This window comes from Gadus macrocephalus, chromosome 2, assembly GCF_031168955.1.
Source record: "Gadus macrocephalus chromosome 2, ASM3116895v1".
Classification (NCBI taxonomy): Eukaryota; Metazoa; Chordata; class Actinopteri; order Gadiformes; family Gadidae; genus Gadus; species Gadus macrocephalus.
In genome coordinates this window covers 7358563-7384451 of record NC_082383.1, presented here as the reverse complement: position 1 = coordinate 7384451, position 25889 = coordinate 7358563, and the positions used below count along the sequence as shown (strand labels likewise).

At 43.2% G+C, this 25889-nt stretch overlaps 2 protein-coding genes and 1 non-coding gene across 6 annotated transcripts; 2 read left to right on the top strand and 1 right to left on the bottom strand.

Moving 5' to 3' along the window:
- The first annotated feature begins 1441 nt into the window (after positions 1-1441).
- Positions 1442-1513, top strand: trnat-cgu (transfer RNA threonine (anticodon CGU)). The gene has a single exon. It is a non-coding gene; the product is annotated as a tRNA-Thr (tRNA).
- A 3757-nt stretch (positions 1514-5270) lies between these two features.
- On the bottom strand, positions 5271-9252 carry pla2g10 (phospholipase A2 group X). 3 transcript variants are annotated; one of them, XM_060038332.1, is made up of 4 exons: positions 9216-9252; positions 7255-7420; positions 6078-6184; positions 5271-5442 (listed from the first exon to the last, which is right to left on the bottom strand). In XM_060038332.1, exons 1-4 carry the CDS (start codon positions 9235-9237, stop codon positions 5294-5296), a joined length of 444 nt encoding a protein of 147 aa, XP_059894315.1. In that variant the 5' UTR covers positions 9238-9252; the 3' UTR covers positions 5271-5293. The 3 variants fall into 3 exon arrangements, with proteins under 3 accessions (XP_059894315.1, XP_059894325.1, XP_059894307.1); XM_060038342.1 differs by lacking the exon at positions 9216-9252 and adding an exon at positions 8007-8185 and having other exon boundaries at positions 6074-6184; XM_060038324.1 differs by lacking the exon at positions 9216-9252 and adding an exon at positions 8007-8185.
- Positions 8802-25300, top strand: zc3h7a (zinc finger CCCH-type containing 7A). 2 transcript variants are annotated; one of them, XM_060038301.1, is made up of 23 exons: positions 8802-8977; positions 9825-9898; positions 10037-10076; positions 10410-10613; positions 12355-12513; positions 12841-12921; positions 13314-13367; positions 13463-13502; positions 13602-13960; positions 14624-14885; positions 15185-15243; positions 15341-15488; positions 15866-16024; positions 16983-17188; positions 17548-17648; positions 18834-19015; positions 19394-19467; positions 20001-20134; positions 23316-23421; positions 23576-23684; positions 23929-24062; positions 24326-24489; positions 24604-25300. In XM_060038301.1, the coding sequence occupies exons 2-23, from the start codon at positions 9831-9833 to the stop codon at positions 24791-24793; spliced, it is 3033 nt and encodes a 1010-aa protein (XP_059894284.1). In that variant the 5' UTR covers positions 8802-8977; positions 9825-9830; the 3' UTR covers positions 24794-25300. The 2 variants fall into 2 exon arrangements, with proteins under 2 accessions (XP_059894284.1, XP_059894276.1); XM_060038293.1 differs by having other exon boundaries at positions 8828-8977; positions 9799-9898.
- The last annotated feature ends 589 nt before the right edge of the window (positions 25301-25889 follow it).

The window sequence follows — 25889 nt, the reverse complement described above, 5'->3', positions numbered from 1 at the left end:
ATCGGTGTTTTTCTGTGCTAGAACAGCCTCAATGGAAATCGATCTTATTCATTTTTAAAACCGCCACTGGGAAACTCCAGTAAGTCAAAGCCCCATCGGCCTTGGTCTTTAATGTGAGCTTCACAGTGAAAATAAATCACATGTTGAAGCAGTTGAAACACTGGCTAATAAAATACTTTTTAAATATTATTCATTTTAAATATTACGTAGCATATTCGATATGAAATCAACCTAATAAAAAATCAATTATATTACATTCCCGTGAGATGAACGTGAGAGAGACTCACACAAACTACCCTCTTCACGCGCTCTCACGCCATAACTCCTATTCCTCACTCAAAGTACGCGCTATTTCGCAATTACAAAAACTTTTCCGAGAATATATCCGTTAGCCTATATAATCATACGATGCGCGCCTCGTTCGAACCATGCAGTGCTCTTTGAAATCTGACCGCGCCCAAGCAGAGCGCGCAAAGTGACTTCGTAGTAGCGAGGGTACGCTGAAACACTGCGAATTTAAGCCGGAGCCCTGCTGGTTACGATCTAATTGGCTGGGGGTTTTGAGCAAGCGAACATATCTTGCATGAAGTCGCATTGAATATATCACGTTTCAATTATTATATCAACTAAATTCAGAAGACAGTGGAGGAGGTAGTGGAGGAGACAGTGGAGGAGGCTGTGGAGGGGGCAGTGGATGAGGTAGTGGAGAAGCAGCAGAGGAAACAGTGGAGGAGGTGGTGAAATGACAGTGGAGGAGGCAGTTCATATCCAGGTGTATTCATTGCAAATTTAGAAAGAAAAACCTATTTATTTTATTTTTCTACATTTGTACTAATCCATTATGAACCATACGGAAAATGAGTCCCTGAATCCCTTTTGCAGGTCTGGAAAGATGCTGTTTAATCCTTTAGGTACCGTTAGACTTCGCCTATCTGCACTACATAAGGCTACTCAATGGGTGCCCGTGCGCCTGATGTCTGATGGTGGGTGATTTAAGAAATTAAAGCGTATCAACATCCCCCTCTAGTGTCGGTATTAGAATCTATCTGTCAGTTGCACAGAAGCGTAGCCTACAAGAAGCGTGCTATGCACCGAATTCTGCTCCAACATATCGTTTCTTTAGAGTAGGTAAATTGATGTAATGTAGGTGTATTGTGTCAATAGATATAGGCGATCCTAGGATCTCACACTCGTTTGTCTGGTGAATACAAATTCATTGTAACTGTAGAAGAGTAAAAGCTGTGCATTTAAATGATTACAGTTCAATATTTTGATAGGAAAATTAGTAACAGACTAGTTTTATTGGGTAACTCATACATATTTTCAAATACAAATAAGTCTAAGGTTAATTGTATTTTGTAACTCATCGAATACTCACATGCATATGTGACCGTCATTGATAACTCGGTTTATATTAGACAATGTAGGCATTGTCAGCGCAGGCGCGGTGGCCAAGTGGTAAGGCGTCGGTCTCGTAAACCGAAGATCGCGGGTTCGAACCCCGTCCGTGCCTTTTGCATTTCTGTGAGCAAGGCATTAAACAAACAAAAGATAGATACAAATAATGTTCGCCAAGTCAAGAAGTTCACAGAAGCCCTCATGAAAGAAGACAGACGAGACGATGACATAGGCTCTACCGTAGGCAATTGATTGACTCCAGGTGTAGGTGCCAACCCATTGTTACATCACAAGAGCTGGTCCCTGTAAGCCACTGATTTGTTGATGTGCATATAGCCCTATAAGAGACAACTAGCGATGTCCCAGCTAGACAGAACTTGTTATGATGTCAATAATTAAATTACAGACCACAAAGTCACTGCAAACCATTGCTTCCTTCTGTTAAAACTATTTTGCAAATCCACCCGCACCATCAATCAATAGTTTGTTTGGCCTCTGACAATGGCCAACATTCTTGGTTAGGCAAATTGTTAAGGAGGTTTTTCTCTCCTAAGCTTAAGTAATGCCTGTCAAATAAAGAGTTGTTCTGATATTATAATAGTTATGTATTAATATTTGTTGCGCAATATCAGTGTTTGCTTGCAGACTAATGATGACTCATGAAATTAAATACTTATATCCATTTTTTTAATATTAAAACTCACCTTCTTGGCACTTCTTCACAGCTGGCAATATAACTTAATGATGGGAGGAAAAATTGAAAGGTCCCATGACATGCCACAAGGTGTGAGTGTGATTAGCCGGTACAAGCCGGCTAATCTGCCCCTTATGACTTCACAAGTAGGCTTGTCCACCTAGATGTGTGCTGAATAGATTGGTCTACCAGCCTACCCAGTCGGCTGTAGCACACGTTGCTCATCTATAAGTCACACATCTAGGTGGACACGCCCACTTGGGATGTCATAAGGGGAAGATTTTCCAAAACGGCTTGTAACAGCTAATCACTCTCACACCTGGTGACATTATGGGACCCTTAAAGTGTGTATACACCTGAATCTTAGGCAAATTCTGAGAGACTTGCTGCTGTTGAGAAGAGGGTGTGTCTTAGCTTTATGTTAGAACACATACATTCCATGAAAAAATAATCAAATTCAACAACGATAGTAGAATCCCTAAAATAATAATATCATGTGTAAAGAAATGGACTTAACCAGAATGATCTTGTCTTAAGGGCTCTTCTGGGTCAAATATATTTTTGTTTTTACTTTAATTTGTCCAATCCCAAAGGTCCCATAGGGAAAGATAACTTTGTACTTTGCACATGCAGTGGCCCGTTTTGATTCCATCCATAACACATCAAAAAATACACATTTCGTTGTGAGGGATACTAGTGCAGTCATGTCTTTCCATTTGCAGCTGATAATATGATTATAATGATAGCATGATTATTATCAGCTGCTATTAAATTATAATAGGATGATAGTGATGGTTCATCATTGGAGAATAACCAGAGGTCACCAGTAAATACACTGAATTCTCGTTTTGTGGGTGATCTTTAAACTACGTTTAGTATGATCAAGAGGGAGGAATGTAGAATATTGGTGTATTTTAGTGTCTCTCTTTTGTTCACATTTCTAGTCTAGGAACAGGCCAGGGCCTCTCATACTGATACAAGGTGTTATCCCCAACATTCTGCCATTGTTATGTCTCAACAATGTTGAACCGACCTGGTCCTAGTCCGGGACATAGCCAGGGCCAGATACCTTATCAATGCTGAGAGTGCATCTGTTTTCGTGTTATTCATATATCCCCTTTTTGCATAATACTCGCCCCAACCCTTTGGTTCGACGAGAAGAGGGTTCGACAGCCAAGGAACAAGTCATCGACCACCGGGTCCACTATAGATTATTCAACCTAAGTCTGTATCTCGCTGTATTACATCCTGGAATAAATCATCTATTCAACCCTCTGATCCAACCTGTCAAGCTGCTTTGATTTCGACTTCAAGAATTACTACTACGACTGAAAATACACAACGCAGAGTCTGTCCGAACAGTTTAGAAATAAGCTGAAATCTAACAGTTCTTAAATTGTGTAGTAACAACGAATTAAACACTACTCCAACAAACACCAAAATCGGGCCTGTAGACCATGCCATGTTGGCTGCTCTTTTACATCCAATGTTTTGTGTTGACAAACATGCCGAACCGCTATTGGCCTTCTCGTGCCAACATTCCATGTTAGTTGTCTGTTATGCTACTTATCCTGTTCTAGAATGTGGCTTGATGAGAGCAAGGACATGAAGCTTATAAATAAAAGAGTGTTATTGTAAATACAAGCAGGTTGTGTCTACCAAATAGTATTGGTGTTGTGAACAGGACATTGCTACGCCATTTCATCACGGATTCTCTTGCATTTACTGATGGAATCTATCACTTCATGAGAAGTATTTTCAAAAAGGGAAATTCAAAGCGTACTAGAACTGTAACTTCTGGCTCTAAATGTAAAAAATAAAACAAAAAATATATATTGACAAAAAACAGATACAATTGAAAGCATGAGGGTACATGAGGAGGCAACTTTATAACTCCATGGCTTGGCTCCATATTTAAGGTAGTAAAAATCTTGTGGTAAGCGTCTAGGCAGCTGGGGAGGGAACATCGTGTCCCTAACAGTAGCGGATAAATGCATTGAGTCTCAACATACCTTTAACTTCCACCATATGAAGGTACATGTCATTATATTTGGATTATAAATAGGGTTTGTTATTTCACTTTATTGACTACATTCCATGAAAACCATATAGTACTTAAAACCCCTCAGGGTTAACCACTTAAACCATCAAATACAGTGACTGAAAGCAGTGTAAGCATATAATTGACACATTTCAGGCCCTGTGTTGATATAATTTAAAACCAAACTCGGTGATTCCTCTATGATATCTTCCACAAGCGTTGCTGAAGTGTGTGTGATGTGCACTCTGTTGATGTTCCCATGAATAGTGCTGATAGTGGGCCCAGAGACGTTTAAGTGAGATCACTGATTCCACTGATGCCCACCCCTTGCCCACTGCATCCGTCAGTACACGAATCTCATTGACTTTGCATGGGGCGATCCCGAAATGCATTGTGGATCCGTCCGTTCCGTCAGCTCCGTCTCTTGCGTTCAGAAGTTGAGAAAATGTTAACTTTTCAGGCTGCAACGGATCCGTCAGCCAATCAGATCATGGCTCCGTCGGAAATACCTCTCCCCCATCCGTCAGACACGCCTTCCATCGTCCGTTGACGGACGGAGGCAGTGGGCAAGGTGCGGCCTCGCTTGTCCTCTCTTGAACTCCCCTGTATTGGACCTTTTATTGCACCAACTTGTGGCCTGGCCCATGTGCTTAGCCTGATCAGACTGGTTCTCTACTATTGGTACTTGGATCTGTACAACGGATGGCTCTTCTCGCCTTAAGCCTTCATCTTGTATCCCCCTGAACGGCTCTCTTGGTATATTGGCCCCAGCTCGGCCCTTTGATTATGATTCTCTCCACAGCTCCTCCCTTCCGTATCATCTGTGCTTTCTAAAAAGCGTTTGTTCCGCACTATGGCTCAGTGTGTCCGTGTGCTCAGCCTATGTTTAAGTTTATAAAATCTTGTCAACAGTCTTGACAACAGGCACAAGCTCACAATGTAATAAATGAGGGGGGTCCATTTATACCATTTATATACACACAAAATATACAATATTCTACATTTCTGTTGTTATTTTGTATGGCTGATGCAGTGGTGCTAGGAATGCAGCTAGCTGCACTGCGCTATTGCTGGATGAATATATAAGGGAAACAGCCATACGGGTGGTATGCAAACACAGACACACACACGGTCACATTCATCCAAGTATATTTATTGAGTCAGTAAATATTACATGTTGGCTGTTTGGAGCCACATAGAAAATCTGGCCAGACAGCATATTTTGAGTCGTAAGGTGCCTTCCTGAAGCACTTTGCCGCTTCTCTGTCACACTTGCACAGCTGCTTTTCACATTTGTCCTTCAGGTCATCTGGAATACAGAAGTGAGGGAGTGACCAGAAAGTGATAAACATGGTAGAATAACCTTGCCCACCTACAACCACCACCACCACCACCACCACCAGCTCCTATAGGGAGTCTAACAGTGTGAAACCTATGTGGGATCCTCCTGTTTTGTTGCTTATGTGTGAAAATGTGTCACATGTATTCCCGCACTTCACAGCAAACCTTTTCCTACCTTAAACATCTCCCTCTTCCCTGTAAAGTTTCCTTCTTAAATACCTACATGGTTTGACTCATACAAAATGAGCATCGTCTTGAAAAAGGAAACAACGTATAGCTGTGATAGGCACTCCACTCATTTGAGGCTATACCCTATGAATGGTAAACCGCTGCAAAACCAAATGATGAACCCCTTATCAGTAATCCCTGCTTTTCATGCATCTCGGTATGGGTAATGAACTATCCCTCTGCACACAGTTTTTTCCCGCTCCTTAATTAACGCCGTGATTGCTATTTTACCATGGAAACCACTGGGTGTGGACAGGCCAAATGGCCCACTGTAATGTCCTCTATTTTACCTGAAGCGCTGAAACATGTTACAGTTATATCCATGTCAAACACAAAAACCAAATACATTTCATGATAATAGAAAATATTACTTGCCACACTCTGCCTCCTTGTCCTCACACTTCCAGTTATACCGCCTTGTCTTGGTTTCACAGCCCATTGTTTCAGCATCTCCGTAGCAACAGTCGTGCTTATGACAACACCTGTGTGAGAAGAACTTAAATAAATAAGACTTACATGGAATATAAAGTATTCTATAGAAACATAGGTATCGTAAAGGTTTTTCCGAAACATACAAATAATACGGTGTCGATAGGAGAAGGAATGATAACACACACTCATCCCCTGGGGTTCAAGGGGTTTTCCCCAGCCTAGAACCTGCCTTCCCCAGTACTATGATTTAAATGTCATAGATTCCCGTTTTAGTCTCGAGGAAGGACACCACGTTGGACCAAACAGAGAGTTAGTCGTTAAATGGTTTGAGAGGAGGGCTGTGTTTGCGCCTGTGGTGGGGGGAGCATGAGGAAAAGGAAGCAGACAGCGATTAAGAGTTGGGTGTGGAATGCCTATTTCGGAGCCCTCACTGGGCCGTGTGTAGGGGGGACATGCAGGCATGTTACATGTGTGGGCCAGAGATACTTCTCTTCCTCTCTGCTGTTAGGGAAACCACAGCCATGCACACTTGGGTTGTTTAAAGCTGGGGGAAGGCAATTTGGAGAAACCAGCCGGAGTAAACCCGATTTTGAGAGTATCCAACCGAAGATATCCCACCTCTCCCTTCAGGCCTCGCTCCAAAGCACCGTCCCCCAAAACACATGAATAGCTCACTGACTTTAGAAATAGGTGAGTAGCCTTTGGAGGATTGTGCGCCTTCGCAGTGAGGGCTGGGGCAAAGAATGCCCAGGCAGCCATGGAAGGTAAACAGAAAGATAAGATTTCATTTGGCCTGAATTAAATGAAAGGAAGGGTGTGCCCGATTACAGGCATGCGACAGCCACTTTAATTAAGAAGCAGGAAATCTTTTTTCGAAATGCCAATGTTGTTTTGACCAGCTTTGCAGCTGCACTGTTGAAGGGAAAATAAGATTGAAAAACAAAAAATGACTACCTTCAACATGGGGTGGGCGGGCTTTGACAACTACATAATGACTGTTTACAGAAAGATACAAGTCCCACGAGACTTGAGGTTTTTTAATTGTTTTACAAAAAAAAAAAGGACAACAGGGTATGTGAGTGAGATCAAACCAAGTGTGTAACGCCTGTCTCTGCCTCACCAGTCGGTCCTGTCTCGGGGCCAGCCCTGACCCCCTAGTCCACAGTAGCATCCGTACATCATGTAGGCCAGGGGAAACCTGCCTGTTGAGCACTCTATGGCCCCTGCCAGCTCCAGAAGGCCCCTCTTGGTCCGCAGAGAGCTGTGCCGCTCTGCTGAGGCAACGCCTGATGTAAAAACACAATCAACAACACACAAAACCGATGCATACTTTCAGATCAGTTCTGTGTGTGGGTAGTACGTGGTTAGGTGAGTGTGTGTTTTGTGGGTGTGTGCCTGTGTGACTGCGTGTGGGTGCAAGACAAGTGCATGTGTGAGTTTGAGCATGTGTGCATATGTACACCTTTATCCCTCACTCTGTATATAAATTGAAAGGAGGAGCCAGTAAGCAATTATAAAAAAAAGTAATTATTCACATAATTAGAATAAATGGAATTGCATAAAATTCATCTGAATTGGTTTGGGCTCCAGTGCTATGGAATCCATAGTCCCTCGATATGAGTGAATAGAGCTTGTATTAAACCCTGGCATTGAAGGGAAGTGTACAAATACACACTTTTGGAAATAACTATTGCTACATTTCTGTCATCTACTGAAGGCAACATTCTGTTGTTATTTAGCAAGCCTGAAGGTACAGGGAACAATGACAACCTGTTCCTTAATTACACATATCTAACTCATTAGTAATGTATACCTTAACAGTACTTTTTCAATTTAAGTTTGTTAACTTCCTCAATGGAAGCAATAACTTACCAGACAAGAGGAAAAGTATCCAATAAAACCCCCCCATTGTGGTCCAACTGTCAACTAGAATATACAGCAGGTCCTTCTTCTGTAGTGAAGGCAAGCGTTTACTGACAGTTGTATACACCTTCTAACTGGGTAATCTCTGAAGTATACGTCTATTGGGCAAACCTACAACGTACCCTACTCCAGTGTAGAATACGCCATCTAGGGGTGGAGGCGTTCAATAGAACAATTCAATTATTTGCCTCTCTCTCTCGCGCGTGCCCTCTCCGCTCTCTGTCGCTCTCTCTCGGTCAATTCAATTCAATTCAATTACATTACATTACATTACATTCAATTCAAAAAGGTATTATTGGCATGAGAAACAAACGTTAACATTGCCAAAGCAGGTGAACAATTAGGAGGTCGAAATAAAACGTTAGATACAAAATATATAAACATATCCAATGTTAGAATATTAAATGCTAAATACTACATAAAAAGTAAACTGTGGAATACTATACAAAGTACAGTATAAACAGATAAATTAATCCCTCTCGCTTTCGTTCTCTCCCTCTCAAATATCAATGGAAACAAGTTATATACAGTGAACAATATGATCCACCCTGAATGACATTCCCTTGATGATCATCCTGCTTTTTTAATGATAGAAAAGCGACACAAATTTTGACCAAATGACCGTCAATGTAGGGGTCAATTATTATTGTTATAGCTACGGAATATACCCCCTTTGATGCGACCTAATCTAACCTGTGTTAGAGAAAAAATATTTTAAGACTGCCATGCCTGCAGCTCGCCTTTGGGTGGCAGTCAAACGCACGGCATCGGTGTGCCGTAGTGATATTTCCAAAGAAGAAGTAGTTAGTAAAGCGCGGCCTTTAGCGATCGTACCAGATGTAAAGTTGTTATCACAACTAAAACGATCTTATTATATATACGTTGCCAATTGGATGTTTGTTTGACGAAGACCCATTCATGTGAGTATCAACGTCGGCATCCATAATAGATAATATTGCCTCATCTGCGGTTAAACTCAGTCACTGCCATTTAATGGACGCTATTGTTTGGGTTGCATTTACCAACTTGGGCAAAAGAGACGTCACTGCTTCATTAGGCTCAGCAAACTTATAAAATCAGCTCCAAATCACAGCGTACATCTCAAATATGGTGTTGGAAACTAATAAACAAGGGTCGTATTGTACAATGACGACATACCGCGATACAGTACAATGACCATTGATAAGCGAGAAGAACACCCGTGTTAACCTCCACGACATCAAGATAAAGTGTGTTGTGAACGTCATTTTAGCCTGAGGTAACCGCGTGGGAACCCCGGGTACTAAGTTATTTCTGGTGGGATTAATGATTATAATAATAGCTGGGTTTTTTTCTGGCTCAGGTACCTGCCCCCGTTTTAACACGTGTGTCTTTCCTCTCCCGCTCCCATTTAACGTGGAAGTAGTTGAAACCCGTATTTAGGATAAGTTAAATGAAACATGGAATGGCAGGACACTGATTGGTATGGCGAATAGTCCGATGTATTGGTGTAACTTTACCGGTTGGATCCTCGTACAGGGATGTCGTCATTGGCGAATAAGGAAGTTGCACTAATTGCTAGGCAATTCACTGGCATCATATCTGACTATCGCCTTTACAATCGACAAACACATCCAATACAATCTAACCTATATAGATGTTGTTATTATTACTCTCTTCCAACAAACACGTCACGTCTTTACACTTTTATTTTAGGGAAAACTTTTCATAATGTGTAATAGGTTGAAAATGTATATTACAGGTGTTGATACCTTTGGATATTCACAGGAAATCATGTCTGGCATCTGTCAAGACAGAAGGAGTCGTTGGCAGGAGATTCAAAAAGGCTTACAGTTCATTCAGTAAGTTTAATGACATGATGTATACGATAATATTTTTTTTATCAAGGCAATGTGGTTGCCTTGACCGGCGGTGCTGGGCCTGGTTATTACAACACACAAAATGCAAATATCTCTAACATTGAATTTGTTTATGTTTAGATCAACACTGCCATATCCTGGGACACAAGAACAGTATGAGGTAAGGGATATGCTGTTAAAGCTCTCATTTAATCTATGAACCTTTTTGATCAGTCAAATTTGTCTCTGTGATATTTAACACTACTTTATGCAAAAGACAAATCGGTACACAGGAATTAATTTAGGACTGATGATTACATACAAAATAGGAGAATACATTGGAATAGCGTGTGTTATCATTCCTGTTATGGATGAGTGTGTGTTATCATTCCTTCTTAAAACACAAATGAAACCATTAACCAGTAAGGTTTTGCTGTGTTCTATGCATTTCATTACATGTTACATTGCATACACCTTTGTTTTCATCCACTCATGTCTTCTTCTACTTCTCCAGGTGTTTATTAAGGACCTAGTCTTGAACCTTTTTGGAGAAGGAAACGATGTATTTAAAGAAGGAGAATGGACAAAGTCCATTGAAATGTACACTGAGGCCTTGAGTATAGCGGAATACGCAGACTCTGAAGAAATCGCTGTTCCAATGGGATTATTGGAAAACCTGTATGTAAACCGTGCAGCATCCTACTTGAATATAGTGCCGGTAAGTACTAATGTGTGAGGATCACACTGGTTTTATACTCCGTATAGGCGTGTGATGAGTCTCTCAGCTCATGATTTGATACTGTGCACGATGTTGGGTTCACGATTTGATATTGTGATATTTTTTAGCAAAACCTCATGTCCTTCTCCACTGAAGAAAATGTATGACTGAAAATAATCTTATTTTAAAGACACGAAATATACTAAACAATACCGTTTGCCCTATTTTCCTTCCTATTCATATTTTCATCTCTTTGGAAATGGAAATAAACCATAAACTTTTCTTAGTCCATTCATTTTGATGTGTTTGACCTGCTAATCTGAGTCAGAGTGCCCCTCTCCTGTAGAAACAGTACAACGAAAAAGACAAGAGGACTCATGTACAATCTATTCTGCATGTACCATGCCTCTTTTGAAGACAGTGACCTGGCAAAAAAGTACAGTAAAGGATTACATATCAGGATAATATACCAATGATGTGTGTGTAAAAATAAAATGTTTTAACGACACTCCTTCCTCTGTGGATTGACCTTAGGCCAACGATATGTAAATCAAAGATGTCCGGCTCACATAATAACCTTATCAACCATATCTGATTGTTTGACGGCATCTCCTGTTGTGAATTGCCGTGCAAGATATCTGAAAATACTTTCCAGAGCAATGGAGCTAATTCAACCCTGGCCCGATTCTCTTTTGCTTTCGTTTACCAAGAAAGGACTCGGTATTGGTTGGCTTTTGATTCTGTGCCACTACAATCCTTTACTCCTCGAGGTCTTGCTAGACCTTTTGCATTTTGTTCTGAAGCTTCCAGCACAACCGGTTTTTGTGTATATTTTTTCTATTTAAAAAAACAATGAATAGTCTGAGTTGGTCTGTTCTCAAATAATATACATACATATTTTTTTAAATGTTATTCTTCAGGCCTTATTACAAGGTACTAACAACAACAAAAAAAAAAAGTATATTGGCCAATATAAATGTGTACCTAATGATATCTGCTTTGAAACCAAACTTTGTCTTGTTTATCTAGTCAGTCGGTATTGAAGTTGCAAATCAACTTCTCCACGGTCGATTGTGCTTGTACACTTGAGCTCCTGCACTTTGAGGTATAAGTAATTTCACTGGCCTATAAAAATAGACCAGAAATAACTGGATAGCTTCAGGTCACACGGCCAAAATCCTCCCATCAATTACTTGACATGGGCGTCAAGAGTCAGTGATTTGTTTGAGGAGTGGAGTTTGCATTGTCTGGTTTATTTGCTTATTTTTTTCTGTATACTAGCTAGTTTGACAAGTTAGTTCAGTCCGACCTTAACATCATTAGACGTGTTATTCCTATGCGAGGATTATCGTGTTTTGAATTTGCTCTTTTGCCACAGATGAAATTAGCTAATTTGATTAATACATTGAAGAACAGTTTATAAGTGAATTGAATGCAATTTGGTGTGAGAGTATATAGATGTATGTAGGGCTTTGATTGCTTACGGCTCGACATGTATCTGAAACTGAGCTGTTTTTGAAGGCGTCGGCTAATTATTTACCTAATTAATTCATGAAATTAATTAAAAAGCGCCTTGTATGATTGCAGTCAATATGTGTTGCAGTGGAAAATATTTAGACGTCCAAAACTGCCATTGTTTTAAGAGCAAGTACTAAATGTAAGATTGATTGGTTATTCAACCAGGGTAGTTACACGCTGCTAATGAGCGAGTGTGATTGACACTAACCCTTCTTCTCCTCAGGGGCTGTACGACCAGGGGTTGAAAGACTGTGAGAAAGCGCTGGAGTTGAACGAGGGCAACTACAAGGCACATTACAGGAAAGCCAAGTCCCTGCGTGAGATGGGCAGACACACGGAGGCCTACGAGGCCGTGGCCAAGTGCTCTCTTGTCGTTCCTCAGGTGGGATTTTATTGAGGAATCTTCTTTTTTTTTCTGTGCTATAAACTCTGTAGCCTCAGGACACAGGATCAACTCGTCTTTTTATTGGTTTTGTTTTGATAAATGTATTTAATTTGACCAGGTTATTTATATGTGGTCTGTGAACTCTGTAGTTGATAACCCTAGCCCTTTTAGTTCTAGATATAGTATAATTATAATTGGATTTATTCACTTTGTAAAGCCTATGTTCTTATTATTGTGGTCAGGGTTAGGGCATCTAATCTCATGATGTTTTTATTTCTTTATGGTCAGAATAACCGTTCAACCGTGACTTATGATGTTTCCTAGGATCCCAGTGTCATACATTTGACTCAGGAGCTTGCCAAAGCACTTGGCCTGAAAATACGAAAAGCTTACATAAGGAGTAAGGTAGGTTTGCTCCAAGACATTCCTAAGAATCAGTCCAAGACAAATGGAATCACGCAAATGATTCAGAGTTTTGCCATATTTGGGCACTGGGAGGCAGGGTAGAGTAGGCGATATGGTGTCCTCCCAGCTGAAAGGTTCAGGGTTTCGAGCCCCGTGGTCAACGACACTTTACTGATGTGGACATTGGGCGTCCTTGAGCAAGAGGCCACGCCCCGCCATCCTTCTAAATGAGTATCTGAATCAGGCCTGTGGACGAAAGAGTCTCCTAAGGACTGAATAGTAAATGCTTCTAAAATGTACAGTTGTTTCTTATTTACTGAAAATAACCAGTAAGCGTAGTAAGGGTTTTTTGATTCTGCAGAAATTTGGTAACCTGGTTTCCTCTTTCTCAGCCTGCCTTGAATGTCGCTACGGGAGCCAGCTATTCAGAAGCGTCATGTGACAATGTAAGATCACTTCATCTTTATTTGGACCCTTTTAACCCAAAAAACTGAAATGTATCAAATAAATATCTGAAATGTTATTTATTTTTTTCGTTCAGTATACCCATGGCCCCTCATCAGTGGAAGATATAGATACAGGTGAGAACGACACCGACATGACCATCCAGTATAAAAAAATAATAAAAAAAAACGGCAATGCTCAGACCTTTCTTTCCCTTGTGTTTTTATCTTTTGTAGAAGTGCCTCGTTATGGCGTCAATCACGTCCCCATGCCTGTACATCTCCCCCTGACGGTGGCCCCGCCCCTCAACGATCACCTGCTGGACGACGCCCACTCCAGCAGCAGCAGCTCCCCGCTGCCCATCGCCGAGCCCCCGCCGGCCCCCGGCTTCCACCACCTGCTCCCCGCCCCTCTCCCGGTCCACCCCTGCCCCTCGCCGGCCCCGCTGACCGCCGGCCCCGCGCTGGTCAACGGTTTGGGCGCCTGCCACCACTCCCACCCTCTGCTGGACGACGACCCGGACTGCGACGCGGAGCTCATCGGAGACGACCTGGACGACCTGCTGGACCAGGCGCGGCCCGCCGACTGCCCCATGGTCAGTGGGTGTGGACGGGGATCCTGTGTGTCTGTGTGTGTGTATCACTTGGGACACTTTGGCTGCATTGTGCATGCGCCTGTTCAATGAGTCATAAAATGTTGACTTTAGATCGGCTTCTTAAGTCTGATGGCGGGGGAATCTGTGTTTTGCAAGCTTCTCTTCGCTTCATATTCAATTCGACGGATCATGTTGCTGGAGGCAGGAATGCATCAGCTGGTTGTTGGCAAATTCAAAGTGGGCCATCATTTGGAAACTATAAAAAGGTTCCTAATTACCAGCATATACACTTAGAAAAGTCCCCTCTGAACGCCCGATCGACTCTAGCGAATTGGGTTTCTTCGGTAGATTATCTCTGAAACGAAACTATATACAAGGCGTTACCCCTCCCCTTGCATTTTTGTGTTTCAATCAGAGGCTCTGTGCCGACTCTACCCCCCCCAGGAGTTTTGTTATAACATAGGACTGCTGGATTCGGGATTACTATAAATGCAATCTTTAAATCTGCACTCTACGTTTTCCATTAGCACCCTCTGGGGGTGACTCCCCCCACCCCCCCCCCCCCCCCCCTACCTTGACTCTGCTCCTGACCCAGTTTGGCAAAATGTTGACTGTGTTCTACGTTGACTGTTTCTTGACATTTCTCCCGTGTTTTCCTTACAGGGCATGTCCGCAGAACAGGGGCAGCAGCTCCTCATGTCCAACAGTGTGGCCTCAGGCAGCCCCAGGCAGAGTCCCTTCTTCATGCCGTCCCACATCGGCGTGTTCCCCTACGCGCCCGCGCAGCACTGCACCGTCAACCTGCCGCCTCTGTACCACAAGCCAGGCTCCAGCATGTACCTGGGCATGGACTCCCTGGACTCCCTTTCGCCGCTGGACTCCCTCGACTCCCTCTCCACCCTCTCCATATCAGACTATCGCACAGGTATTCTTTTGAAGGAGGTGGTGGCTTTTTGGGGGGGAGAATGTGTGTGGTAATTGCGTTATGAGAGCGAATCTTAATTTAGTTTAAGATGGATGATCTAATATTTTTTAGGACAGGGTTTATAAGTACATGTAGGCACACTGTATTAAAGCAGTCGTTTATTTCGGCACAGTAATGAATGAATTTTAATGTGGATTATATGAAATCAATTTGATGCTTGTTAAAAACATGAACTCTGTTACAGTCTTGAGTATTTACCTTTTTTCATTGCCCCCCCCCCCCCCCTGACTTTTTGATAGACTTCCCTCAACCATCATACCTGCCCCAGCTACAAAACCATTCACAGGCCCATTCACAGGTACTTGGTCTGAACGTTGACGTTTTTTCCTTTTTTTAACATTGAAAACTTTTGTTTTCAGTATTACAGTACACTTACCAGAGTTTTGACCTTCCAGATGAATAACCATGGCAACCCCACGGGAATGGCCCTCGGAATGCCCGACAACAACGTTTGCTTCCCCGCTCCGGTGGATCTGACCAAGAACCCTTTGGCAGACACTCACGATTTCAAGCAAGCCTGCTCGACCTGTTTCATCAAAACTGGTAAGAAGCTGTGAGGATAGTCTAGTGGTAAGGGGGAGCATATACCTATGATACATGTCATTATTTCTATGACATGTCTCGTAGAAAAGAAAATGTTTACTGAGCTATATACAAATGTTTACACAGCTACTCGGTAGATAGAAGGGGTTGACTTGTAGCCGGAAGGTTGCTAGTTCGATTCCCCGCCTCCTCCTTACACGTGTGTGTGAATGGTTGTAAGTCGCTTTGGACAAAGGCGTCAGCTAAATGCCTTGAATAAAAATCAAGGTGACCATTGAGCCCAAGAGCGGTAGCCTGTGATGAAGCTGTTTGTGCGGGCCAGTCTTGTTGGTTTTTAAACGGGCTGTTTGTGTGGCACTCTGTTAACCCCCCCACAGGACCCGGCGTGCTGGATTATACCCTCGGCACCGAGGAGCACAAGTGCAAGAAGGATGCCCTGCTGGGCCGAATCAAACATCCCAAAGACAAGACGTGGAAGCTTATACGACCCCGGCCCACCAAAAACCAGTACATCGGGCCCTATTACATTTGCAAAGGTATCTTGGATGTTGAACAGCAATTTTCAGGGTCGAAATTATTCGAGTCTTGTATTGAGTATAGTTATTAAAGAGGCCGTGAACCCTAATTATTTATTGTTTGTATTTTGTTTTTGTTTGTTTTTAACTAGGTGATGTATTGGATGATTTTTCAACATGGTACCGTTAATACCGCTATTTATCGAAAAACCAACTAGTATCAATGTTTTACTCCGCTCTGAACACAAATTGGGTTGTTAGGTCCCGACAAGGGACACCGCGGGGGAGGTGTGTGTGAACGTTGTGGAGCTCAGCCATGGGCCACCAGCGGTTGAAGTTGATGGCGGCGTCCAAGAGAGCCATAAGCTTCTTGCACATTGAAAAATAAAAATGACAGTGTGTGGTGTCGTGTACATCATTGCATATACCGGTACATACTGAAGGTCACCTAGGTGTGTGGCACATTTCATACACAGCCTCGATCATAACGATCATTCACAACAACTTCCTCGAACCCTCAGCCCAAAGTGCCCAGAATTCGAATTAAATCTGAAACGGTGGCTTCACTTGCACTTTAAACTAAAATAGGTTATTTCTTTATACAATCCCTTCACCAAATTACCTCTTTTTTTTTTTTTATGTTTTTCGTGGCTCATAGACCCTCCACAGCAGGGTCATACCCATTATCACTATTCTATTGTCACAAGTTCTATTCATTAGCAGAGGCATTAGCATATTGGATTTCTTTAGATAATCCTTTATCAATCCCACACCGGGGATATTTGCAGTGATGTGATAGGAGGATTTCCTTCAGGGGGGACTCTGCCCCTGCGGGTCAAGTCACTGTGGGACTTCACTGTGCGACTCGACCTGCATTCTTCAGCCTAACCCCATCTCTTCTCCCATTTGAGAGGGCATCGGATCCTCAAGGCCAGCCTCCCTAAAGTGTCCTCCCCTGTGGTCCGATGTGTATTTGTAGAGGTGGCCATCGGGGAGGAGTGTCTGTACCCGGGCCACTGCACGTTTGCCTACTGCCAGGAGGAGATCGACGTGTGGACCATGGAGAGGAAGGGCTTCATCTCCAGGGAGCTGCTGTTCGACCCGCTGGGCCCCAGCTGCAACGTCAAGCTGACGGTCCCCAAGATCCTCCAGGAGCACCGGGGAGTCTTCATGTTCCTCTGCGGGGTGAGCCACCAGTATAGAGCCACTTGGGTCTGGTTCATGGGTGGATCGATAACATCTGAGGTTTTGAATGGTTTGTGTGTGTTCGTTGAAGATGTTTTTACTTAACTATTGTTCTTGTCTTTTCTTCTATTTTCCCTATCATTTACTTAAAAATCATATATTTTGAAAGCAATGATCCAGACAGTTTATTCACAGAAGATGTGGGATATTGTTGAATAACTTTCTCTTTAGATAGTATTTGCCCTTTTTAATTACAACCATAGATATAGTGTGTTCCTTTTTGTACAATTTATTTATAGGGCATGCATTTCTTATTGCGTGTGTGTGTGTTTTAATTTAATCCATGGTGTTTTCTACAGGTTTGTTTTGATCACAAACCCAGAATAATCAGCAAGGCCAGCCAGGACAGCCCTTCTCGTTGCTCTCATCCGGTGACCAAGCATGACTTTGAGGAGAACAAGTAAGCAATTTTCATAAAAACATCCCAATGTCTGCACTAAAATAACTACTATGAACCTATTTACCACAAGCTTTTTAATCTAACCAGGGCTCCAGAGTGCGCCTAATTTGGGCGCACATGCGCCTAGAATTCGGGGTAGTGCGACCAAATATTTTATTTGGGCGCACCGGTGCGACTGAAAATTTATCTGGTATAATTATTATTATTATTTATTTTTACAGAGCAGTCTATTCATAATATTGTAATGACCACGGACGAGGCATTGAATGAAGTATTGATTAGACAGCGATTTATTAGATACCTAATAATCCGTTGGAACACGCAAGACCGGTAACAATAGCAACGCCGGTAAACAAACCAGCGAAGCCCAATCCAGGGGCCTGTACTACGAAGCTCGATTAGAGGGTTAGCGAGGTATGTTGAGCTGAAAGCCTGGGTTAGCTGTACCATGAAAGTCGATCTCTTTAAGCGTCGCTGTATCACCATGGTGACTTACGCTCGCAACCAAACCTGGTCGGGAGCAGCTTTTCAGCGAGTCTACCCGGAGATCGGCTACTTATATCGGCGTGCGCAGCTTCCTAGCCCCTCCTCCGATAGTGGCGTCACCATTTGTGGGTGTTCCCATGGACCTCGGCGCACCTACCGTACAGGCGTCTCTCCGGAGACAGAGGGTTTTTCGGGACAGAACCGATCCCTTGGCATTGTCTGACGATATAGATTCGTCATTTATTTAAGGCATTTATTTAATGGTCAAAATATTATTAATCAATGGCGTAAATATCGACGGTGCAACCGGTGCAGCTGCCCGGTTGCCCCCCCCCCCCCCCGTCAACAACTCAGCGCAAGGCAGGCACGGTCCAACCCCCCCCCCCCCCCCCCCTCAACAACTCAAAACTTGGGTGCACCATAAATACGTGCTGGTGCACCCAAATTTAAAATGTAGGCGCACCAGTGCACCCAAGGAAAAAGTTAGTCTGGAGCCCTGCTAACTCCAAATAGATTCCAACACCTCTGGGGGAAGTTAACAAACCAAGGCCATATTGCCCGCTTCTCTGAACATAATCTATCACCTCTTGGTTTCATGTGCCTCGTGTTGGGAACAGATCCTCAAAAAATGCTTTTTTGCACATTTTGGATCCTGTATAAACACTGTTTTAACCTTTCCCTTATTCTCTGCCTTCAAAGGTGCCTGGTGCACATTTTGAAGGAGAACACGTTGCGCTACTCCAAAGTGCGCCCCCTGTACCCCCAGTGCCAGCTCGACCTTTGTCGCCATGAGGTGCGCTACGGCTGTGTCCGGGAGGACGAGTGCCTCTTCGCCCATAGCCTGGTGGAGCTCAAAGTGTGGATGATGCAGCATGAGATGGGTAAGCAACAGGAGGCTTTGGTGAAGTAGCTAAGGGCTGTGCTGCTGTTTTGGTGTCTGGTTAAGGTGTGAAGGGTCCCAAGGTGGGAAGCTGGAGACTGACTGTCAATCATGCGTCCGAGTGGGAATTCCCACTTGTGGATGGCTTTGGATTGTCTGGTCAGCTTGTCCAACAAGGACCTTATCCTAGGTTCATCAACCTTACCCTAAAAGTACATATTTATTCTTGTAAAAGTTATTATAATAGTTTATATTTAGAAGGTGCATCTTCCCTTAAGTGACTTACATTGAATTTATAGGTGCATGTCACTGAGGAGCAGGTTGAGGTTGGTTGAGATGGTGGACTTGTGAATCTAACTTCAGAATGTGCTTTCTGTAGGAATCACTTCTGAAAATATTGTCCATGAAGCAAGGAAGTTTTGGAGTACGATCACAACAGCACAAGGAGGCCAGGTAAGATAACATATGTCTTAGTCATATCTTAAAGGTCCCACGGCATGAAAATCTCACTGAATGAAGTGTTCTAACATACGAGTTCCCCTAGCCTGCCTATGGTCCCCCAGTGGCTAAAACTTGCGTTCGGACTAGGTGTTCTGCTCGCCTTCGAAAACGCTGATTTGGAATGTGGTCCCATATGTCGTCATAAAGGATCTAAGCTCCACCCCTTTCTCTGCCTTGCCCGCCCAGAGAATTTGGCCTGCCAATGAGACACGACAGTGCGAGCACCACGTGTGTATGTGTGTGTGTGTTTGCTATTGGTGTTATGGCGCGTAACATGTCGGTTCTTCGTTGTATTTCCACAACGAGACTGTAGTTGGGGTTATCTCAGCCATGGTTGAGAAGGAATTGGGGGAAAGGAACTTTGGCTTTGACTCCCTGAAGTACATGGACTGCAACATGCTGCCTCCGGTTGATATGAATGAAAGGGCAATTATTTTTATTTATTTTTTAAAAACGGTATTGTACTCTGACTCTCTCCCCAACAGCCCCCCATTGTCCAGAGGAAGTTCGGCCCGCCCAACCTGAAGATGCTCTTTGTCTGTGGCCAGTGCTGGAGAAACGGGCAGCTGAACGAGGCAGATAAGAACAAGAAGTACTGCTCCGCTAAGGCCAGACACACGTGAGTACCTGCAGGACTCGAGATCACGATCTCCCGGCGAAATTGTGCCCAGTGTAGGTCAAGTAAATGTGTCTACCTCAAGTTGGAGTATGGCCATGTGGAATTTTTACGTTGCACAATCAAGGAAATGGTTATCTTTTGGCTCGTTGGCGACTCGGTGGAATGGCATTCAGATCATGTTGGACTTCCTTAATATGATTCGGTTTACCACAACAGTTAAACCAGTCGGGACAGAGCATAGGCAGGGCAGATTATACTTTTCAAGGTGTTGACTGTCAGGAATTAATTTCGGCAATATGGCTGCAGTTGTTAAAAATCATGCTAGCCAGCTATGTTTAAGGTCAAGCAGAAACATGTTACATTATTAGTAATAATTAGATATCACAGAGGTTCTCTATATTTATTTTGATGAGCTATTTCATACAAATCAATTTATTTGACATTACAATGGGTGGTAGTCGACTGGAAGGGGCTGATTAGTGGGCTGTATCAACTGGCTGGCTGAAGTTCGATCAGTGCAGTGGGCACCTCAACTAGTGATGTTAGAAATGGATATATTTTGTAATGGCTAATCAACCTCGCAACTGGCGGTAAAACTGGTCCTTTAGGAATGCTGGTGTAAAGTGTCACGAGCTGTAGAAAAAAGTGGAACCACACTTGAATGTGATTCTTATTTTTAGACTAGAGGTCTACATGTTCTCTTGAGGGACATATTATGAAAACGACACTTTTCCTGGGATTTGGGGTGTTGTTTTGGGTCTCTGGTGCTCCCACACGCATACAAACTTTGAAAGAAGTTTGTAAATGATTTTTTAGAGTGAGGTATGCATTTCTGAAAGTACCCCGCCTACAGTTAGCAAACGAGCGAGTCAGTTTCGGCACCCCCCCCCCCTCCTACGTAGGAAGGGGGCACCCTTGAATATTACCCCCCACTTCCCCACTCCCGTCCATTCAGAGCATGGCTAAGAGATTGTGGACCAGCGGACGAGCAGCTCTGGCGGGGGGAAACTCTGCGGCAGCTCAGCTCCGGGAGTACAATCCCTTTCGCTGCCGGACTGCTGCCGAGCTCCCCCCCCGCCGGAGCTGCCATACAGAGGAGGAGACATGGAGGAGAGAGGGATTTTACTCCCGGAGCTGAGCAGCCGAACTGTCGCCGAGCTACCCTGGCCACCGTTGAAGCCGTCCGGCCGTCGGTGTACTCCGCCCGACGGTGTACTCCGGGAGCTGAACTGTCGCCAAAGCTTTCCGGCTGCTCCGGCGGGTGTACACTCTGACGGCGGAAGTCCGGCAGCTCAGCTCCCGGAATACAATCCCTTTCTCCTCCATGTCGCGGTTCATGGACTTCAGAGAGTCAAGGCCAAAGTTCCTTTCCCCCAATTCTTCTCAACCATGGCCGAGATATCCCCCAATACGAGTCGTTGCTTGCTATGGAAGTACCAGAGATGTCAGACGCAGTCTTTATGATTCATAATATCATCCAAGGCGCACATAGCTTTTGGCCGTGATATTGGGTATAATATTATATAAATACCCATATATAATATTATTATTTTATACTCTATAGTAGGGATGGGCACGAGTAGTAAATTCCAAACTCGAGTGATCGAAGGAATTCCTCGAGGATCAATCGGGTACTCGTTTAATCAAATCTATTTTTAGAATGCAACGCATCTGCAGCAGGAATAGGCCTGATGACGAACGGCAATATTACCAACCAAACATGTAATGCTTATTCATCAAAACAGTCAGAGTTATCAGAGTATTCATTATTTATTTTTGCAAACGTTCAAAACACATTTTCCTTACAGAAATAAATATGCGTCTCACGATTTAAATCACGTTGAACCAAGGCCTGTAACAGTTTAAAAAAATAAAAAAACGAAACAAGTAGCCTAACCATTGAAAATAATTTAAAGCTGCAAATAAAACGGCAGCAAATGGACTATGGAAATACTCAGCGTTGTGATCTTCTCTACACGCCCGGGATTACAGCTGCGTCTTGCGGCGGTGAAAATAGCCGACACACTTGGTCTGCTTTCCCGAAATCACCGTTGTGTTTCAGGAGCATATGTTGCCGCATAGTACTTGTAGTACTCTGGTAGCTCGATTTCGCTTGGCATATTTTACATTTCACCTTATGATCTCCTATTTCTTTAAAGTATTTAAATTCTTCGCTGCGCTTTGCTTTAACCGCCATCTGTTAACTTTTTTAATTCTGGCGAGCCTGCACACGGCACGGCACGCGCCACACAGAAATGGATACATTTAATTTGCTTTGTGCACACGGCATGCGTTAGTGGCCCCGCACAGAAAATTGATACATTTGCTTCAGAAAACTTTGTTTGTGTGTGTATATGCAAACTCGAGTTCGCCTGTCCACCAACCGAGTTCATTTGTAACGAGGAGTACTCGAGTAATCGATTCCTCACGCCCATCCCTACTCTATAGATATAGAGCTCCAGGAGTCCGCAAACGACAACAACTCCTTCTCCTCAAGGCTGTTGTTCAGTCTGACAGCTCATTGGTCTATTTCCAGCAAACAGCTTTAAAAACATGTTTCTGGACACAAATACTATGTTTACTTGTTGGGAAAACACCATAATATGTCTCCTTTAAAGTCGCATGGGGAGAATTTAGTGGCATCTAACAGAACAGTTTTGGCCCAAATGGAATATAACATTCAGAAGTATAAATGGTGTAGAATCAAATGCAAAATTTGTTGTGAATCGTTGTTTGCATTAACTTAGAATGAGCCCTTCATATCTTCCTAGGGATCAGGTCCTTTTCAACACAGCTCACAATGTTTGACTTCCCTGTTCTACTGTAGCCCTGTATTTTAGGGAATTCCCCAATAAAGTACATGCCTTCTTAGCTTCTCCTACGTTAGTGGAAAGGGGAATTTAGTGGCTAGATTTCACTAAGTACTACAACTTTTAAAGGACAATACTGGTCTCACCATGGTTTAGCTCGCTCAAGCTACATGCACCTCGGCACAAGGCAATGCACAACGCCACAAGGAAGTCATTCCGACATTTTTATTTAGTGATTTAGTGAGAGATAGGATGTTACCAGACCGGTTACTGTCCTTTTTAATGGTCATCAGTGAACATTACAAGCTACATAACACGTGATCTGACGGGGAAACAATGAATTCAATGCTAGCTGTTCATCTGCTTCATAGATGGTCCAAAGACAGGAGAGTGGTGCTGGTGAGCTCCAACGAACGGAAGAAGTGGACCACGGTGCGAGCACTTCCGACTAAGAAGCCGATTCCATCTCAGTTTGAGGTAAGCCTTTGAATAGCCCTGTAGGGTTTGATATTTTGTGTACCCTGGTGATGGAAAATGCAAAATGGAAGCCGTCCTCAACATCACATGCTGACATTTTGGAAAGGCCTACCAGGGATGCTGTCACACTACTTCTCTTTTAACATTTCCCTAGATTTGCATGCACGTGACTGCCGGCAAGAAGTGCCAGTACATCGGGAACTGCTCTTTCGCTCACGGCACCGAGGAGCGGGACCTGTGGACCTACATGAAGGAGAACAACAGTGAGTTTGTCGAGCACATCAAACGAGAAGCCCTTTATTAAACTCAGATGGGGACAACTGTGGGTGTCACAGCTGGCACGGCTGCTATTATGAATTAAAGGGATGCAAATTCAAGAAAGAACATCCACCACACAAAACACAATACACAATTTGAGATTATCAATGACTGAACTGAACATTTTAATTGAGATGAACAGGCTCTGCCAGGCAGCTTGTGAACCGTGTTCCTTTTCTCCCATCGTAGTCCAGGATATGGATCAGCTTTATGAGCTGTGGCTGCTGTCCCAGAAGCCCGGCTGGAGTGAGGAGAACTCGAACGGCGTGGTCCGGGAGAACGGCAAGCAGATCGTCATGCCCACCGACTTTGCAGAAGAAGTGGTGCGTTCCCGTGTTTTGTGTATGGGACTGTGGGGACCACTTTACTGGGCAGCCCAGCGTCTTCCTTACCTCGGTGTCAGCCAACATGCACATGGGTTTGCAGGGGGATTACCGACGAGTGTGTGTGTGTGTGTGAGAACTTGGGGTAGCAAGAACCTAAAAATTTAAATGCCAAGTGTAGTTATTATCTTCCCATGTGTATGATGAGTAGAAAACTCCCCTTGGTGGAAAATTAAACATTAAATGTTATGTCCTTTCCGCAGTCTGGAAATCACTGTTGGCTCTGTGGGAAGAACTGCAACAGTGACAAGCAATGGCAGCAGCACATCACGTCGGAAAAACACAAAGACAAAGTTTTTAACTCTGAGGACGACCAGAACTGCTGGCAGTACCGATTTCCCACGGGCACTTTCAAAGTTTGTGAAAGGTGAGTTGATTGGCAACCAGATACAGTCTGCTTGTAGAATTCAATCTTTTAGTCATGTGTAGTGTGTATGTGTGTATTTACAAAGCCCTGACACTTTCAACGTTGATTTGACAGGTATCTCAAAGGCACGTGCACAGAGCAGGAGCATTGTCAACTGGCCCACAGCAACCTGGAACTCAAGGAGTGGATAGAACGCAGGGAATTTCTTTTGATGAAACTCGCCAAAGCTAGGAAAGACCATCTTATAGCGCCCATGGACAATGACTTTGGTAAATACAGTTTTCTGCTCAAGGACATTCAATAATAACGATAACAGGATGGCGAGTTTCGTTTTTACCTGCAAGGTTTGCCACAGTATTTTATGACACTGACGAGTGCTTAATCGGTTGAACCCTCTATGGGAGGAGAGGAGACCTCAACCTGGCAGAATAATTAATGGAGCGCATGCAGAACCAGCGGCAGAACTGGTTTCTGGGTCACTCCACTCAGATACAAAAAGGTGTACCTTTCATCATGTTGCATCAATCATCAAGTGTTTTAATTGAGTGACTCAAAAATCCTTGAAAACTTGCTATGCACCGTTCAGCAGTATAAAAATAGAATTGAAAAATGGCATGGTACTCGGATACTTGCAGTTGACTACATTTGTGTTCTTTGTTAACAGTTGGTAAATCGTTTTGAATTATTTTTTTCCCTTTTAAAGGATGCTCAAGCATGGGATATTAGTTATTCAATCTGTCATTTTAAGTTTTTCCCAAGTATTTAATGTTAAAAGTGCACAAAGACCAAATAAATGGCATTTTATACTCAAGATGGTTTCTGCATAAACCTTTGCTCCCAGGCCAGAAAATAAAGTCTAATCTATTCAATCCATGAACTTCATAATCGTGAGCGCTAGCTTTTAAATTAATTTTAAAAAGTTGATTTGATTGCACACACAAATGATACTGATGCATGGTGTATTGTAAACCTAAGTAAAAATGAAATTTTATTAAACAAATACATGCTGTTCATAAGCTATTTGGAAATGAATTAACTCAGCAGGTAACAAATGAAAGAACAGGGTAACATGCAACTTTTTCTTAACCCTTAACATAAACTTGTGTAAAGTCTTGGTCCATGCCACATGGTCTAGTTTTAAAGACTTACTGCCAAAAGGTATGCTGAGTTTCCCCTGCTCAGGCATTACTACTGTTATATCTGTTCAGGAATCCAACCATCAGTTTCAAGGGCTTAAAGGCTGCACAAAAAAGGTGTCAGTTTCAGTCCAAAAACCACAGCAACTACGTAGAAAGCTGCTGCAAATCTTCCACCTCCAACTTCCACATCTTCCGGTGGATGGCGGCATCTTTCGTGAGGTCTGCCATCTTCACTGCCCGGATTACTGGTTCTGGCGAGGT

What these genes read in the sequence shown, in the direction of transcription:
- pla2g10 (XM_060038324.1), bottom strand. Translation starts at nt 8,043, where the DNA reads ATGGGGGGGTTTTATTGGATACTTTTCCTCTTGTCTG. An exon ending in GATACTTTTCCTCTTGTCTG is followed by an intron (nt 7,421 to 8,006) that starts GTAAGTTATTGC and finishes TTTTTACATCAG; the next exon opens with GCGTTGCCTCAGCAGAGCGG. An exon ending in CCCCGAGACAGGACCGACTG is followed by an intron (nt 6,185 to 7,254) that starts GTGAGGCAGAGA and finishes CTTCTCACACAG; the next exon opens with GTGTTGTCATAAGCACGACT.
- zc3h7a (XM_060038301.1), top strand. Translation starts at nt 9,831, where the DNA reads ATGTCTGGCATCTGTCAAGACAGAAGGAGTCGTTGGCAGGAGATTCAA. An exon ending in AAGCTTACATAAGGAGTAAG is followed by an intron (nt 12,922 to 13,313) that starts GTAGGTTTGCTC and finishes CCTCTTTCTCAG; the next exon opens with CCTGCCTTGAATGTCGCTAC. An exon ending in AGTGGAAGATATAGATACAG is followed by an intron (nt 13,503 to 13,601) that starts GTGAGAACGACA and finishes TATCTTTTGTAG; the next exon opens with AAGTGCCTCGTTATGGCGTC.